This window comes from Camelus ferus, chromosome 13, assembly GCF_009834535.1.
Source record: "Camelus ferus isolate YT-003-E chromosome 13, BCGSAC_Cfer_1.0, whole genome shotgun sequence".
Taxonomy (NCBI): domain Eukaryota; kingdom Metazoa; phylum Chordata; class Mammalia; order Artiodactyla; family Camelidae; genus Camelus; species Camelus ferus.
This window is the reverse complement of record NC_045708.1, coordinates 7,436,025-7,454,535: the sequence shown is the minus strand read 5'-3', so window position 1 is coordinate 7,454,535 and position 18,511 is coordinate 7,436,025. Positions and strand designations below refer to the sequence as shown.

Here is an 18,511-nt window from a genome sequence, read left to right as displayed (position 1 = left end):
ACCATATAATATCACTCCTATGTGGAATCTAAAAAAAAAAAAAAAGAGGACACTAATGAACTCATCTACAAAACAGACTCACAGACATAGTAAACAATCTTATGGTTGGGGGGAAGGGGATGGGAAGGGATAAATTGGGAGTTCTGTATTTGCAAATATTAACTACTATATATAAAAAGATAAAACAGATTTCTTCTCTATAGCACAGTGAACTATTTTTAATATCTTGTAGTAACCTATAATGAAAAAGAATATGAAAATGAGTATTTATGTATATGTGACTGAAACATTGCTGTACACCAGAAATTGACACATTGTAACTGAATATACTTTAAGAAAAAAAGTGTACTTCATCTATTTTAAGACATACATTTTGTTTCACATTTCTGAAATCAATATGTGATTTCAGTTCCAGTTCCACTGATGATATGTCCTGGTTTAATTGGCAACAATTTTAGTTTTTTAGTGTACCAGCATATCAGATTCAATGAAATGCAGTAATAGCAAAGTGCTCTAAAGTTATGCATGAATGTTTAACCCTCACAACAATCCTATGAGGTAGGTGCCATTGTTATTCCTGTTTTATAGATGAGGAAACTGAGGCACAGAGGTAAGTAGCCTTGCCCAAGCTCACAGGGCTAGCAGATAGTGGAGCCAGGCTTTGAACCCAGACAGTCTGGCTCTGGAGTGGGTGCCTTCTGCTTCTTAGAGCCTCCTAGGGAATAAATATTAAGTCCTGCTCATTCATCCCTGACGCCTGCAGTTCATATTAATCAGGTTATATCTGAACCAATTTGGAGAGGTGGGGAGAGGGGAGTGGCAGTGGTCATAATGAGTGACCTTTGCCTGCCCCCAGGGGTAGCCCTACACACAGGGAACGAAGCTGGACAGCTGGCCTGATCTAATGTTCACTAACATTTCCAAACACTGGAGGAAGCAGAGAGGCCTCATCATCACAATTCACCCAGTCATTTTGGGGGAGAAGTCAGTTTTACTGCCCCCATTTTGCAGAAGAAGAAACTGAGGCTTGGAAGCCATGTGACTTGCCTGAGGTCACACACTTGCCCGAGAACGTCACCCAGCCCATAAACTGTTGGCCAGCATTTGTCAGGCTGTAGCTGTGCTCCTTCTGCCTCCCTGGGCCACTCTGTGACAAGTTTGAAGCCGAGGCATTTAGTGTGGGCGGCTTCAAGGGACCTAGGATCCTTGCTGCAAGTGGGTAGAGCTGGATAAGCAGAAACCACACAGGGACAAAGCCATAAAATTTGTCCCTTCCCCCAGAAGTTTTCAGGCAAATTGAAAAGATCAGCAAACACCGTCTTGAAGAAGGCAAATAACTCCTTCAGGAAGATAATTGATAAGAACAGAGGAAGGCTGGACAGTGGAGTCCTCCTGGTCTTTGCCGAGTTGGTCTCTGGGTTTCAGCTTGACAGTGCTCATTGTGAAAAGTTCTACTTGTTTGAAATGTGTTTCATAAATTATCTTGGTTTGCTTGCTTGTTTGTTCATATCCCTCACACATTAAGCCCAAAGCTTGTGAGAGGGCCACAGGAAGGACCTGTTTTTCCCTATCTCCTCCCTTCTGAGCCTTTGCTAAATGCTTTCCGAAGATAATGGATCAGAAAGGATTTACTGAGCTCTATGCCTTATCCAGTGCTGTGCTGAAACTATGGTGAAAAGATACACAAGAAAAATGGAAGCCCGGATGGAGTGGTCTAATTCAGGTGCCGGTGGGGACAGAATAATTGGAAAACAATCCCAATGGGCATAAAACATGTGGGTGCCTGTGCTGGGCAGATGCTGAGGGGCCGCGTGGTTCTCCGACAACTCTTTGCGGGGCTGGCTTTCAGCATAAGCATAGGGAGTCTCAACTGGAAAGAAAGGGTACTGGCAGGAGGACCAGAGTGTCAGGGTACAGACTTCAGTTTGCAACCCGGTCACTTGGACGTGCATGCCTCGCTTGGAGGCCCAGCTCTGCCAGCTCCATGCAGTCCACAGGTGTTCCTGAAACCAAGAAGACATGCCAAGGTAATAAAGGTATTTAAATTAAAGTAACTTTATTTCATCAAGATTTAATTTTCTCTTAATCCCTATGTTTTTAGGAGCTCGTCTAGGTCTAATTTAGATTTTTCTAAAACATTTTTTACTCTGAGATAATTTAAAGCTTATGATAGAGTTGCAAGAACAGTAGAAAGAGCTCCCGTGCACACTTTATCCAGATTTGCCAACTGATAACATTTTGTCACAGTTGCTTTATCATTCCCTCTCTCTATATAAAGATATGTAAAATAATGATAAAGTGTGTAACTCTGTCCTGGACTATTATCATATTCAGGAATTTTAACAGTAATATAATATAACATAATATTATATTATATAAATCTTTGGCAAGAATACCACAGAAGCAGTGTTGTGTCCTTTTTGTGGTGCTATTCTCCACTGTAAAATTACCATTTCCCCCTTTTGTAACTAATAAATAGTCTATGGGTAGACACACTGAGATGATCCCAAATATCCTGTCTGTTTTCAAATTTTCACCTGCTCGTTTTAGGATCCATTGATGACTTTTGCCTAATTAGTTATTATTAGAATGGTTGCAAAATGGTGATTTCCTAGTTCCATTTTTTCCTTCAATAATTAATTTTTAAACTTTTCATTTTGAAAAATTTCAAAGCATGGAAAATTGAAGCAACAGTCCATAGCCACTGCCTAGATGCAACTATTTTGCCCTATTTGTTTTATCTGTTTGTCTATACTGTTTCTCTACCTTTTTGCTGAATCATTTCAAGATACACTGCAGTCAGGAGATGCTTCAACCTTTATCTCCTAAGAACAAGGACATTATCCTACATGACCACAATACCATTGTCACACCCCAAAAAATTAGCAGTTATTTCCTTGTATCATCTAATATTTAGTCCATATTCAAATTTTCACAGCTGTTCCCCCAAATGTCTTTTACAGCTGCTTTATTGACCCAGGAACCAACTAACTTTCAAACATTACATTTAGTTATTACATCTTTTGGTCTTTTTAAGTCTAGAATAATCTCCCCATCTAAGATACTGACTTTTTAAAAAGATTCAGCCAGATAGTTTGTGTAATATTATACAGTTGACTCTTGAACTGCACGGGTCCACTTATACATGGAGTTTTTTCAATAGTAAATATTACAGTTATATACGATCTTTGGTTAAATTCGAGGATGGGGAACCAAGAATACAAAGGAACCATGGATACAGATTATAAATTGTACTTGGATTTTCGATCTTTGGGAGGGTCAGCACCCCTAACCCCTGTGTTGTTCAAGGGTCAGCTGTAGATTTTGGATTCATCTGATTGGTTCCTCATAGCATTATTCAACTCATTCCTTTCTGCCCTATTTTTCCTGCGTAGTAGAAGTTAGGTCTAAAAACATGATCGGGGGGGGGGGTGTAGCTCAGTGGTGGAGTGCATGCTTAGTATGCACAAGGTCCTCTGTTCAATCCCCAATACCTCCGTACAATAATAATAATAAAAATAAAATAAAATAAAATAAAAACACAATCACATTCAGGTTAGACACAATGGCCAGAACACTCTGTGGGCAAAGCCATGTATGTTCCAGTGCACCCCATTAGGGGCACAATACCTGGTTGTCTCCCTTTCAGCGATGCTAAATTTGGTCTCTTGGTTAAGATTGTGACCACTGGATGCCTCCACAGAAAAGGTGTATTGTCCCTCTTCGCAATTTGCAAAGTAATCTCTGGATGATACTTTGGCACAAGGCAAATATCCCGTTTCCCTACAACCTTTCACTTAATGGTTTTAGCATCCACTGATGATCCTTGCCTGACTCAGTTACTTCACTGGGAGTTGCAAAATGGCAAAATTTTAGATGTATTATTTCTGCTACATTCTTTCATAAGGAATAGTTTTCCTTCATTAACTAGGGAGGAACTCCAGTTTCCCCTAAATGCTTTTTATCAATTTTCAGCATAGGTTGCCAATAATAGTCATCTCCAATGGTAACAAATTAATTTTATCCACCCCCCCCTTTTTGGTGGTCACTATGAACTCGAATCTTATTTATTCAATGTTTCGCAACAGGTTACAGTCATTAGTGTTCTTAATGATCAAATTGTCCTAATTATGGCCTGGGGAAACCCTTTAAACTGGCTTTGGGTCCTTTTGATGTGTTCCCGTTGTCTTTGAGTACATTCTTGCTTTCTGGCACAATAAGATGTCCCAGGCTCGTCATGCTTTCCCTACGCCAGCCCTGGAATCAGCCATTCCTCTGAAGAGGGCTGGTTCCTTTTAGTCAGAAAAGACATTTGGAAACTAGAATCTGGGCATTAGGTGTGCTAATTACTGCTCTGATAGTCACAAGCATTTCTGAAAGGTGAAATAGTCTAATACCAAGGCAAGCTATTTTCATTTCATCATGACTTACTTTCATTTTAATTTAAATGTCTTTAGAACCTGCCAACATTAAGATATGCCTCCCCTATTTGGCATATGACTTAGATTTTTAAAATTATTTTTGTAAAAAGTCAATCAGTGCAAAAACACCAATAATAGAAAACTGAAGCCCCCTGTTCTCCCCAACCCCCTCCTATCCCTTTCAGAGGTGACCATTCTTTTAGTTGTTTCTTATGGATTTACTTATATATTTTTCTCCCTTTTTTTGATTGAAATATAGTCAGTTTACAAAGGTGTCAATTTCCGGTGTGCAGCAGCATGTTTCAGTCATATATACGCATACATATATTCCTTTTCATATTCTTTAGAATTTCTTTTTGATAGGAGGAGGTAATCAGGTTTAATTAATTAATTAATTGGAGGGGAGAGGAAGGTAATTAGGTCTATTTATTTGTTTTTAGAGGAGTTACTGGGGATTAAACCCAAGACCTTGTGCTTGCTAAGTATGTGCTCTACCACTTGAGCTGTACCCTCCCCTGCTATTTATTATTATTATTTATTTAATGGCAGTACTGGGGATTGAACCCAGGACCTTGTGCATGCTAGACACGAACTCTACCACTGAGCTATACTTCCCCCCTCATATTCTTTTTCATTATAGGTTACTACAAAATATTGAATATACTTACATATTTTTAAATAATAAAACTATTCTGCAACATTTTGTTTCATCTATTTTAGACATCTGATGATTTCCTATTATGATTAGTGAGGATTTTTAACTCATGCACACTCCATTATCATTTTTTCCATCCTCTTAATATACCTGTATCACAAGTTTTGGTTAAATGCACATTCAATCTTCTTATTATTATGACTACCTAGTTTTTGTTCAATACTGAGCTAAGGAGTAACTTTTCTAGTACAACTTTTTATTTTTCATGCAGTTAATAATTGCCTTGTTTTTTCGTTTGTTTTGCTTTCTTTGAACATCTAAATCTTCCTACACCCCCCAAAAAGTGTAGAAACCTCTTAAGGTTTTCCTTACAGTCAAATCTGTCAGACAATTATCATTTCCATTTTAAAATTTCTTGGAGGCTTTAGACCTCCTTTCCTGGTTGCTTTCTGGGACTTGTATCAGCTATCATCTGGGACTTCCTTACAGGTCTGAAATTGGCTTTATTCCACTCTCACACTTGACTGATAGTCTGGTTGTATTCAGAATTTTAGGTTAAAAGTCGCTTTTTCTCAGCTCTTTGAAGATATTTTCCCACCATCCTCTAGCTTCTTTTGTTGATTTTGAGATGTCCGTTGTATACTTGGTCATTCACATAATCTGCATCTTCTGTCTGGAATCTTTCATAACCTTCTTCTTATCACTTGTATTCTGAAATTCAAGATGGTAACTTTGTCTTCCTGATCTTTTTTCATTCATTGTTCTGGGCTTATGGTGATCTTTTCATTCTGAATATTCTTGTTCTTCAGTTCTGGAAGGGTTTGTTATATAATTACTTTGATTGCTTCTTCCCCACTGCTTTCTTGATTTTCCCTTTCTAGAATTCCTTAATTAGCTGTAGAATCACCCACAATGACCCATCAACTAAAAAACCTTTTTTCTTCTGTTGTGCAAATTTTTCTTTTGGTTATACTTTATGTGAAATTTCTTTGACACTACCTCCAGTCTTTCTATTGGGTTTTTATCTTTAGCATCTGTGTTTTTATTTTCCAAAAGATCTTCCTTATTCTCTGATTTTCTCCTTGATTATAGCAACTGTTCTTGCTTCATGGAGGTAAGACTTTTATTTAACTCTCTGAGGATATTAATGGTAGTTTCTCCAATATTTTCTTGCACACAACATTATGTCTGTTCCATTGGGGTAATTATTTTCTGTTTGTTTTGGTCTTGTCTTTCGTGTTAGATATTTCCTCAACGGAATCTTTACTCAAAGTTCACAGCCCAACTCCTTGGACCTTTTTGAGTATTTCACAGGGGGCTGCTGTTCTCACCCCACCTCTTTTAATTTCCTCTGGGGCAGAAATTGTGGATCAAGAGTGATAACATACTAATTTATTTGAGCACTCGTATGCTAGGCTCTGTTTTGAATTTAATTCTTACCTCCACCCTATTATTACCATTGCTCAGCTGAGGAAACTGAGGCACAGAAAGGACACAAAACTTAGCCAAGGTTACATAGCCAGTATGTGGCAAAACTGGGGTCTTGGCTCCAGAGCCTGTCCTCTTAATCACCTCTAATCAATCACCTTATTTGGAACCCTGGGGCACCTGTTTCTCTCTTCTTTATGAAAAACAACCACAACATTATAACATTCATTGACCACTTACCAAGTGTCAGACACTGTGCCCAAGCCCTTTGCTGTATGGATTCATTCAATCCTCAGAGCAGCCCTAGGAAGTAGGTACTATGTTTAGTTCCAATTTACAAAGTACCTTTGAGGGGTTAATCTTGCCCAAAGCCAACAGATTGTGAGGGCAGCTTCAGAATTTCAAATCTAGGTTCTCTGACTCCAGAGTGCTCACTTTTTTTTTTTTTTTCTTTTTCCTCCTTTTTCTTTTTTTGGACCTCAGGAGCAGAGCAGAGTTTATCGTCCTCCTCAGCCTGGGAATAAGTCTCTCTTATTTAATAATTTTCTCCATTTATTTCCAATTCCTATTCCCTCCCCCCACCCCTTCCTAGACCCTCACTCAGGTGTTTACCTGGCCTGAAATCTGCTTGTGTCTTTGTAAAACAGGCACGGTTGTTCCGTGAGTGTATTCAGCAAAAACGAGACATTTATGCAGCTCCTACCACAGGGCCAGGTGTGTTTCCAGACTAGTAGTCGACGAACTTCAGCCTTTGGGCCAAATCCAGCCACTGCCAGATTTCATATGACTCACGGGCTAAAAGTGGGTTTTTTGTTTTTTTTTTTTAACAGTGAAATGGTTGAAAAAAATCCAAAGAAGGAAATATCTTGTAACATGTGAAAATTATATATGACATTCAAATTTCAGTGTGGAAATATCTTGTAACATGTGAAAATTATATATGACATTCAAATTTCAGTGTCATCTGTAGATTGTAGTGGTCCCCAGCCTCACTCCTTCATTTCTGTATTGTCTCCGGCTGTTTTCATGCTGCATTAACAGATTACTTAGCACAAAGCCTAAAATATTTATTATCTGGCCCTTTATGGGGAAAAAAAAAGTTGACCCCTGCTCTAGATGTTGTGGATACACGAATGAGCGTAGTATTGTTAATTTATATAACTAGAATGATGGTTTAATTGGGGAGGGGGACACGTCATCCGATCTGGGACTTTTGAGATTGAAAGACAAACTATTCATTACTGGGACAATGTAGGGTAAACTAGTCTGTCTCTGGGAAACTAGGATGTATGGCCATTTCTCTTTAAGCCTCATCCTGCCCAAGATCACCAGCTTTGTTGGCTGTGCTTTTAGAATTTGTCCGTGTTGTGCAAATGTCTCTAGAACAGGGCTCAGCGAATTACAGCTTATGGGTGAAATCTGGGCCACCGTGGGTTTTGTTCAGCTTGCAAGCAAAGATTTTTAAATGGCTGGGGGTGGGGAACCAAAAGAAGAATAATATTTTGGGACAGAGAAAAATTATATGAAATTCAAATTTGAGTGTCCATAAGCAGTTTTGTTGGAATGGCCACGCCCATCATTTGCATATCATCTAAGGCAAGCAGAGACCCTCTGGTATGAAAAGCCACAATCTTTGTTACCTGGCCTTTTAGAGAAGGACTTGCCAAGCCCTGCTCGGGGTGGTCACTTCTGACTGCTGCAGCATGTTCTATCGTGTGGCTCTCCCATACTGCCTTGCTTATTCCCGATGACTGTCTCTGGTTTGTCCCCTGGTTTGTTACCCACTGCAAACCAGAGGAGAAAGTCTCTGAGATGCATCTAAGTGAGACAGCTGGCTCATGGAGTGGACACACACTTCATTTTCCTTCCTTCTGTGTTGGCACAATTTCTAAGATTTTCAGTTATTCATTATTTGACGTCCATCAAACGGTGCTGAGGTGTCTGTGCCCTTCTCCCCACACCATTTGTAAATACATCTATTCATTCAACAAACATTAATTAAGCACTTCACTTACTAAGTGCCCACTTACTCTAGGCACTGGGGATACAGCTAACAGAGAAAACTCCTTGTCTTGGCGCTCACACTTGCCTGTGCTGTATTCACAGGCACCCTTCCCAGCACTTGGTGTCAATAGCTGTTGAAATCCTCATGACAATTCTATGAAGTAGATAAAAATCCCCTCCATTTCCACATAAGGAAACCAGTGCAGAAATGCCAGGGTGGGTGTCACTCCCCCCAGACTGGTTGTGGCACCTGGACTCTGAGCTCTTTGCTCTCCTGCCTCTCTGCACGGTTTTGCCAACACTCCACCTCTCTCATTTCCACCTTCCTAATTTTTGCTGTTCTGATGAGTGTAAAATGCTCTCTCATCATGTGGTTTTAATTTGCACTTCTCTGATATCTAGTGAATTTGAATATTTCTAGAGTCTGGGTTCTTAACTGTTAATTTGCATCTTGAAATCAAACTAGTATATCTTCTACACAAGGTGAAAAAAACATTTAAAAAAATTATTTTGGGGGGGAGGTAATTAGGTTTATTTATTAATTTTTTTTAATAGAAGCACTGGGGATTGAACCCAGGACCTTGTGCATGCTAAGCATGTGCTCTACCACTGATCTCTACCCTCCCCCCTAAAAAAAACACATTTTAACAAAGAAATTCACAGACATTTCCATGCCTTATTCCCTTGTTACAACTTGAGGCTTGCGTTCTAGAACGGGGACTCACAGATCTTGGCATGATGTGCTTCATGCAGGCCACCTGGGGTCAAAGTTCAAGCCAGTCACTAGCTGTGTGACTTGAAAATTACTAACTACTCAGGGTCTCTGTTTCCTCCTCTGTAAAATGGGGGCTGCAATAGTCTCTGTTGCATAGGATTGCTGCAGAATTTACTTGCCTGGCACACAGAAGGTTCCGATCAGTATTAGCTACTATTCTTAATCCCATTAGAGCTCACAAGAAAGGGGAAAGGAATCATTATGTGGTGATGTCAGAGAGCTTAGCATTTTCCGAGGGTCTCCCATGACACCAGTGTGAGTAATCTCAGTGCTTAGCTTTCTCAGGGGGAAATTTTGCTGGACTAGAGCAATTACAGAGCCAGCAAAGTTTATATTGGGGAGTTAAAGCATGTGATTGTTTGTCAACATGACTTCATAAGGGGTTTGGGAATCTTTGCTCTCTTCCAGCTGTTGGCTGAGAATGATAATGGGGTGCACACCCAACACTGTCCCTTATCTGGGGGGTCAGGTACATGAGGAGGTATCCAGAGGTCCTCTAGTGTCTCAGTTGTCCTAGGGTCCTCACCAGGGAGTCTAACAGAGGCAGAGTGAAGACCCAGACATAGTGGGCACTGCCCAAGAAATGGAAGTGGAGAGAGGGCTGAACTTTCTTCTGCAAGTGCTGACCCACGCCCTGGGCTTCGGTGCTGAGACACAGGCCATCATTATTCCCTCCACAGCACTCCTGGAGGGCCTATCTGGAAAAACACCAAATGTATGTAGAAACAAGGATCTAAGTCATTCTCAGTGAAAGAGAAATCATACCGTACAGGTGGGCTCTGGATTCTGACTGAGCTGGGCTTGAATCCCTGCTGGGTGACCTTTGTTAAGTGTCTTAACTTCTCTGAGCCCATTTTTTTCTGATGTCTGTCTCACTGGGCTTCTTCACCTTTTGTGTATTACACATGGATCCCTTGGGTGTTTGGTGAAGCCTGTGGACCCCTTCTCAGAATAACATTTTTAAATGCATGTAGTAAAATACACGGGATTACAAAGAAACAGTTATGTCCAACCCAAGTGTCCGTCGACAGATGGATAAGTAAACAAAATGTGGTGCATACATACAATGGAATATTCACTCTTAAAAAAGAAGGGCATTCCGACACATGAATGAACCTTGAGGATGTAATGCTAAGTGAAATAAGCCAGTCACGAGAGGACAAGTACTGTGCGATTCCACCTGTATGAGGTCCCCAGATTAGTGAAATTCAAGGAGACAGAAAGCAGAATGGGGGTGCCAGGGGCTGGGGGAGAGGAGGTTGGGAGTTATTGTTTATTGCGTGCAGAGTTTCAGTTCTGTAAGACAGAGAGAGTTCCGGAGATGGATAATGGTCATGGTTGCACAACAGTGCTTAATGCCATTCAACTGTATACTTAAAAATGGTTAAGAGGGTCAATTTTATGTTGCTACGTGGTTTTTACCACAAGTTAAAATAATAAAAGAGGTGCTTTACAGAAAAATTATATCAAAGCTCAGTTATCCAAAACAGAAACAGACTCGCAGACATAGTAAACATCTCATGGTTATTGGGGAAAAGGGGTGGGAAGGGATAAATTTGGGAGTTTGAGATTTACAAATGTTAGCCACTATATATAAAAACAGACTTTAAAAAAGTTTCTTCTGTATAGCACAGGGAACTATGTTCAATATTTTATAATAACCATTAATGAAAAAGAATATGAAAACAAATATATGTATGTATATGCATGACTGGGACATTGTGCTGTACACCAGAAAGTGACATGTTGTAACTGACTGTGCTTCAATTTTAAAAAATACAAATAAAAAAATAAAAAGCTCAGTTATCAAAATATTAAGCTAATGTATGATATAATAAGGACTGTTTTCTTAGGAATTAAGTGGCAGCAGGTCAATTCACTACTATAATTCAAAAGCAGTGATACCCATAAAAGATCTCTGAACCACTCTGTAACATCTCACATGATACAAATATCTGGGATTTCCACTGGGGACAGAGTCATAACAATGATGAGGCTTATTGCCTACTTTCATAACAGAAACAAATGCTAAATTCCAGTTAGCAGTTAGTGAAAATAAATATGTAATTTTTCCCCTCATCCAAGTTCAAGAACTCCCCAAATTCTACACCTATACCCTTGGGGTGGACTCTGGGTAGGAATCCCCACATTAGATTTTCTATGTCTTAGAACCGTGCCTGATTCTGGAATCACTTGATAAATGGTGGATCTTGGTAGCAGAAAAACTGGCTCCCCTCTGGGAGGGAAGGATGATCAAAGATTTGCATTCTGTTCCCAGAGGAGAGGGAACTCTTCCCTAAAATGGATTAAATCTCTCCTTCTAATAGAGCAAAGAAGAAAGTCGGGTATCTTTATCACAACTCATTGTCCATTCATTTCCTGGTTCCCAGGATGCTGTGTGTGTTTTGTAACTGACTGATCAGGTAGCTTCTCAAGAAGCCTGGTAATCGTTTGGTTAAACATCAGTTTCCTCATCTATAAAGTGGTCATGATGGTGCCAGACCTCACTGAGATGGGTGAACTTAAAATGCTCTGGAAGCTTGACAATTGGAGTTAATATATTATATTAACCTTTGACCTCTAAGTATCAAAAGAAACCAGTGAGTGGGTTAGTGGTTTCTGTTTTTGAAAAACTGGCTTAGTAGGTAGAAGAGCCCTCAGTCTAAAAAGAATTTCACAATTTCTCATTTGCAAGAAAGGGAGGGTGTTAATAAATAAAACCGTGGTGAAACTGCGGGGGCTGTGATTCGGCCAGTTCCCAAGGTGTCCAATATATTGAGTAAAAGCAATTTTGAAAATGTGATTTTTCCCAAATGGAGAAATGAAATTTGAGTGCAACTGAGAAGATTCCAATGAAACCGCTTTCCCTAAGAATGTCCAACACAGGAGCCCCGTGTGTGTGTGTGTGTGTGTGTGTGTGTGTGTGTGTGTGTGTGTGTGTGTGTGAAGGGCAGATGTGTAAGGGTCTGTAGAGGAGTGTGTAGCTCTGTGTATAGAAGGAGGAATGGACTTGGGGTTGTCAAAATAGGGAAGAAAAGCTGCTTTTCGATTCCTGTTTCCTCTTATCTTTTTCAGGTTTAAACGGGAGGTTGTGGGTGGTGGCTGTAGGTTCTCTTGAGTGAGATGAGTGAGTTGGGTACCAGGACACTTGCCCTGGCCTTGGCATTCCTGGGTAAAGCCTTCTGAAGACGGCCAGGGCATCCAGGCCCCACGACACTCTCAAAAAGTCCCTGTGAAGGTTTAACCATCTGTGTGTTCTGCTATTTTATTTTATTTTATTTTATTTTATTTTTTACCATTTTTCTTTCCCTAATGGAAGTATTGGAAATTGAACCCAGGACCTCATGCATGTTAAGCATGTGCTTTACCACTGGGCTCTACCCACCCCTCTGTGTGTTTTGCTCTTGTTTGCTTTTGTTGGGTGTCCTGAGGGCCTCCCACCTGTGCATGAACAGACCCTGTGACAATGCAGCCTTTCAGCACCACCCTGGGTCCCGGCTTCCAACCCCATCCCTTCTCTGGAGGCTCAGGATAAATCCAAAGTAACGTGGGATTAAGGAAGTTTCGTCGACAGAGGGATGAGTCAAAAAGAAATCATCCCAAACAGACGGAGCAATAGATAAACAGTCCAAGTAGAGCCTTGGTGGTGGCTCCGTAAGTATTCATTGAACACTTCCGACTTTTCTATGTGTTTGAAAATTATCATAATAAAATACTGGGTAAGGGGAGAGATCCAAATGGGAAAAAAAAGGTCTTGTTATCCCTTGACCCCTAAATGTTGATGTAGCTGGGATAATTTTCTTCCAGCTGTTTAAAAAAATCCAAAAATGAATAACAGAATTAATTGGATTCCAAGAATGAAGTGGAGAAGTGTATCCCTGACCTTTAAATTCTGCTGCAACCTAACTCGCTCAGAATGGGCAAAGCATGTTGGTGGCTGTTGCAGGTTGACTTGTATCCGTCAAAAAGATGTGTTCATAGTGGAAAAGAATCTGAGAAAAAAATAGATGTATATATAACTGAATCGCTTTGCTGTACACCTGAAAGTAACATTGTAAATCAACTACACTTCAATAAAAAATAAGAATTAAAAAAATTAAAATAAAAAAAAAAATAAGTTGTGTTCAGACCCCTCGTACTGGTGAATGGGGCCTTATTTGGAAACACAGTCTTGGAAGAAGTAATCAATGTAAAAATGAGGTCAGATTTAGGTGGGTTCTAATCCAGTGACTGGTATCTTTATAAGAGGGACATTTGGACCAGAGACAGACAGGGCGAAGGCCGTGTGAAGATGGAGGCAGACTGGAGTGATGCACCCACAAGCCAAGGCAGCACCGAGGGGGTACCTGTAACCACTAGGGACTAGGAAGAAGGAAGGAGCCTCCTCTAGAGGCTTCAGAAAGAGCATGGCCTTGCTGACACCTTGGTGGCCTCCAGAACTGTGAGAATCAGTCTCTGTGGTTGTCAGTCACCTGGCATATGGGACTTTGCTCAGGAACAGAGTGGCTGCTTTGGGCTGCAGCTGAAACAGGAGGGGCAGCTCCTGGCACAAAGCAGCTGATCAATGAGTAGCTGGGACGGACTGACTGGCAGTGTCACATAATTTATTTCGTATGTCTTTATGGTTTGTTCCCCTCTCCCTCATACTAGAAAGAAACCTCCAGGAGGGCAGGGAAGAGAGTTCCCGCTCACCACTGTGACCCCTGCATCCGGAACAGGGCTTGGCACGTGGCAGGTGCTCAATGAACATCGGTTGAATGACTGTCCACTGTATTTTGCAGAACTAAGGCTGCTCCCTATTACTTCTGCCCTGTTTCCTTTCTTCACTCAGCAAGTGTTTGTTAAGAGCTGCTCTGTGCCCGGGACTCTGCCGGGATTTTGAAGTTTGAAGTTCCTTGACTTTCAATGATGGCAAGTCTTTGGGGGTGGGGTTGGGGGGAGGCATATGTACAGATAGACTAGAACAGTTAGAGTCAAGACATGTATTTTTCACTGGCAAGGGGCATTAGGAGCCTTAGGGTCCCAAGCCCGCATTGTGCAGGTGTATTGGTCTGCTGGGGCTGCCAGAACAAAGTGCCACAGACTGGGGGACTTCAACAACAGAAATTAATTTTCTTACAGTTCTGGAGCCTAGAAGTCGGAGCTCAAGGTGTCAGCAGGATTGGTTGCTTCTGAGGCCTCTCTCCTTGGCTTGTGGATGGCTGTCTTCTCCCATGTCTTCGTGGATTTTCCCCCTCTGTGTGTCTGTCCTAGCTTCCTCTTACAAGGACACTAATCCGATTAGATTAGGGCCCCCCATGACCTCATTTGGACTTAGTTACCTCTGTAAAGACCCTATCTCCAAATAAGGTCATGTAATGAGGTACTAGTGGTTAGGACTTCAATATATGAATTTTTTGAGATTGTGGGGCACAGAACTCTGCCCCCAACAGCAGGTGTGGAAAGGCAAGCACAGGGAAGGGAGGTGATTTGCCCGAGCTGGTCAGCGGCACAACTGGGGCCAGGATGTATCTCCCAACTTCTGGTCTGGTTCTTCCTTCCACTCTTATTCGTAGCTTTGCTTTGTGGCACGAAAGCACTATGTGCTTTGAAAATGTCTAACAAGGAGATCCAGGCCAGCGGTGCTAGTCCTGGAGAACTTGGAGGAGAGTAACCTAATGAGTGAGAGTGGAGGTTGCAGCCTCTAGGAAAAGGCACAGCCTGGAGGCAGGAGGGCTGGAGTGTGCAGGGGACCCTGGTCTCCTGAATGGATGATGGTCCTGTGCTCTCAGCTAGCCCCCTTACTCCTTCCCTGACCCCCTTCCAGGCCATTCTCAATGCAGTGCCCGTTGTGATCCTTGCAAAACCTAAGTCAGCTGCCGTCCCTCCTCTGTTCATGATTTTTCTCACCTGGGCTGGTTTATTCAGCAATTTTCCATTCATCGTTTCAGCATCTCTCCAAGCCTCAGCTGGCGGGAGTGGCTGCTCTCAGATCCCTTTGAACCCTGCCAGGTGGGACCCCAGGGAAGGTTTTTGGGAAGTCGGGTCAAGAGAGCATGACTGTTCTTCAGGTTAAACTCGGCTGCTCAGCTTCCTTCCTTCCTTTGGCCTGGAGACAGTCGACGGGGTTCAGGCACACCACCCATAATATGGCATCTTGGCATATTGGATATTTTAAGCTGAGGGAGTTTGGGAAAACAGCAGAAGCAGGAAGGACTCTCTGACCTCCCCTGAAGCAGGTCATAAGACCCTCAGGTGAGAGGAGCCCTCCGTATACCCAGGGGAAGGGGGCATCCTTTCCTCCAAGACGAGGGACACTGAGAGGCATCTGAACGAACAGGCCTTGCTAAGTCTCCCCAGATGCCTACACTCACCTCATACACTTCGTCTCATCTTTCCATGATTTTCCACTCTTCCTCAAGCCCAGCATAAAAACACTCTGGTTGAACCATTTCTTAGGGTCTTCAGTTTTCTTATGAAGGCTCCTGTGTCTTGTAAAACTTATATGAAATCAACATGTATGTTCTTCTCCTGTTAATCTGTCTTGTCAGCTTCATTTTGAGACCCCTGCCAGGGACCCTAAGAGGGTCTGGGAAAACTTTTCTTTCCTCCCTGCACAGACTTCTCCTGTAGGCTGAGGTGGAGGCCTTGCCTTTCGGGGGAACCGATCTATTGACATCTTTCTGGTCCCTGCTCTTACTTGGAGTCCCAGGGCTATCTCACCAATTCGAGGAGCTGGGAGATGCTAACACCTACCTGAGCTTTCTGGCACCTGAGTGACCCTTGAGACCTGCGCTGGAGGGGAGGAGGGGAGCTGACCTTTTATTTATGTGCTTGGAACTGCTTCCAGGTACATTTGTCCAGGCCAGGAGGCAGCTGCTGGGTTCAAGTTGACCAAGAGATGCTTGATCTCAAGGAGTTTTCAAATGACAGGGGTCCTAGTCACAAGCTGTTGAATTGGCGAGGCTATGGAGAAAAATCTCATTTGCCTTAGCAGCAGGGTTGCTGCCTCCCTTCCCCAGGGGAGATCCACTTTTAAGAAGCACTTTGAAAAGCTCCTGTTGAGTGGGAAGTGAGGCCTCCAAGGACCAGCTTGAATGTCAACAATAGCTGACTTTCCGGGTGGGAGGCTGGCCGTTCCTGGCAGGGCTCCTGTTTAGTGAGATGACTGAGAAGCTGAGTAGAGGAGTGGGAGAAGAGAAGGCCTCGGCTCTGTCCCCCTGAAAGCCCCCAGGACCTATCTCCTTCTCACGGATGCCCAGAGAGGGGGCTCAGCTTTGGGATGGAGGGTCATTCTACCCCAAGGCTGGGATGGGCAAGTTCAGGGGCCTCTGTAGCTGGGTTGCAGAAGTGAGGAGGCAAAACCCCAACCTACATCTTTTTCCTCACCATTTGTCAATCTTCGGGGGTTCCGAAGCTCAAGAAGGAGTATTGGAGTGGGTACCAAAGGAGGGGTGGTCGTCCACCCCCCCCACCGCCCCAGTCTCTTGCAAGGTCAGTTTTGTGCAGCTTTCCTCAACGGAACAGCAGAGGCAAAGTCCCGGTGAGGATGGTGCTAAATGTCAGAGACAACCACTTCTTCCCTGGTTTATTTCTCTGTTCTAGTTCCAGATTTACTCGCCCTCAGAGAACCTCACTCCAAGCCCAGTTGCCCCAGCCAGGTCTTTGTTTTGTGAATTAATCAGGTAATAATAGTGCTCCCCCTGTCTGGGAGCCAGAGGACGCTGGCTGCAGCAGGTTTGGCCAGCGGGGAGGAGACTGCCCCCTCGGAGAGGGACCCGCACTTGCCGGCGAGGTGAATTCGATGAGTGGAGTTAGGCAGCTGGCTGCCTCTTGTTCCACTGGCTCTAAGGCTGCGGGCTCAGCTCAGATTCCCTGCAGGGAATTCTTGGCCAGCCCACTCTGTGTAGACTGTGAGCCTTGGCAGGTGGCCTGGCCCTGTCCCACCCAGGAGTCGACGGGCTTGGGGACAGCATTCTTAGGTGAAATCATAGCACCCTATCCTGCCCTTTTATATGTAACTTTTCAAATTGAGTCTTAACACTGCATACAGAAAAACATAGATCTTGTTAAAGAAGAATTTTTAAAAATGGTATAATCATGACTTTCATACAAATATTGAATGAACACATGTAAGAGATCTTATTTAATTCATTAACTAACGAGGGAACCAGTACGACATTATAATCGGTTCAAAGGAGAACCCAAGGAGCAGACACACATATAGGCAGTCAGGAATGCCGGAAAGAGGTTATTAGATACAAAATTGGTCATGATCCATAAGTCAGGAATCAACCGCGACTCCACTGGACACAATATGCATTTTTCTGGACAAGAGTCATTTGCATTTTTATTAGTATTCACCAACGTACAGAGTTGTAAAGTAGCTCAAAGGCGATGAAAGGTGCAGAGAATCAAATAATCCCCCAAAGTGCACTAGACACATCTGATTTTCCGTTAAAGAAACCTAGTAATGCTGGGGATAGATTTCAAAGGATGTCACAGTTTTCCCCTGCAGCACTAGTGCATTGCCCCATTCATTGTTCCAAAGCAAGCGCTCCTGTGAATACCACCCAGGACAAGAAACAGACCATCATGACCTTGGTAGCCTTTCTTAGGCTTCTCATTCATTCCTCACTCTCATCTTCCTCCCTGAAGCTAATCACTCTCCGGATTTCCAAACCCAAGGGCTAGTTTGATCTATTTTTTTTTTTACTTCTATTAAAGTAATCAAAGAGTATGTACTCTTCGTGTGTGGCTTCTTTCACTCAGCAAAATGTTTCTGAGATTTATTTGTGCACGTCAGTAATTCATCCCTTTTTTTTATCACACTGTCCGTTGGATGAACAGACCACCATAGCCGTTCTACTATTGATGGGCATTTGAGCAGTTTCCAATTTTAGGAAACAATAGAGCAGCAGTGAACAATCTTCTCTGTGTCTTCTGGTGCCCACGTGCTCACACTTCAGTGGGAGTGGAATTGCTGGAGGTCAGAGGGTGGAGGTATGTGCAGTTGAGTAACTCCTACCAGGTTCCCAAAGTAGTTGAACCAACCTCATTCCCACTGGGAGGCAGGACCTTCCTACTGCTCTGTGTCCTGTTGTCTCTTCCTGTTATTGTCAGCCCCTCTTTCCAGCTTCTGGCTCCAGGATTGTTTTCTGAACTTCCCTAAGGAAAATTGCTTTCCGAAAAGTTTAGGCTCTTGCCTCCAGTCATTTTAAAATAGCTAGTCTCACCAGCTAGGAAGAT

The 18,511-nt window shown here is 42.6% G+C and overlaps 1 protein-coding gene across 1 annotated transcript in view; it reads left to right on the top strand.

Annotated features, from left to right (window-relative positions):
• The first annotated feature begins 254 nt into the window (after positions 1-254).
• C13H1orf127 (chromosome 13 C1orf127 homolog) overlaps positions 255-18,511 on the top strand; it is a 39,827-nt gene continuing 21,570 nt past the window's right edge. Inside the window, 1 exon segment of the mRNA XM_032494794.1 lies at positions 255-2,027. Within this exon segment, the coding sequence (XP_032350685.1) occupies positions 1,761-2,027 (267 nt within the window). The 5' untranslated portion in view covers positions 255-1,760.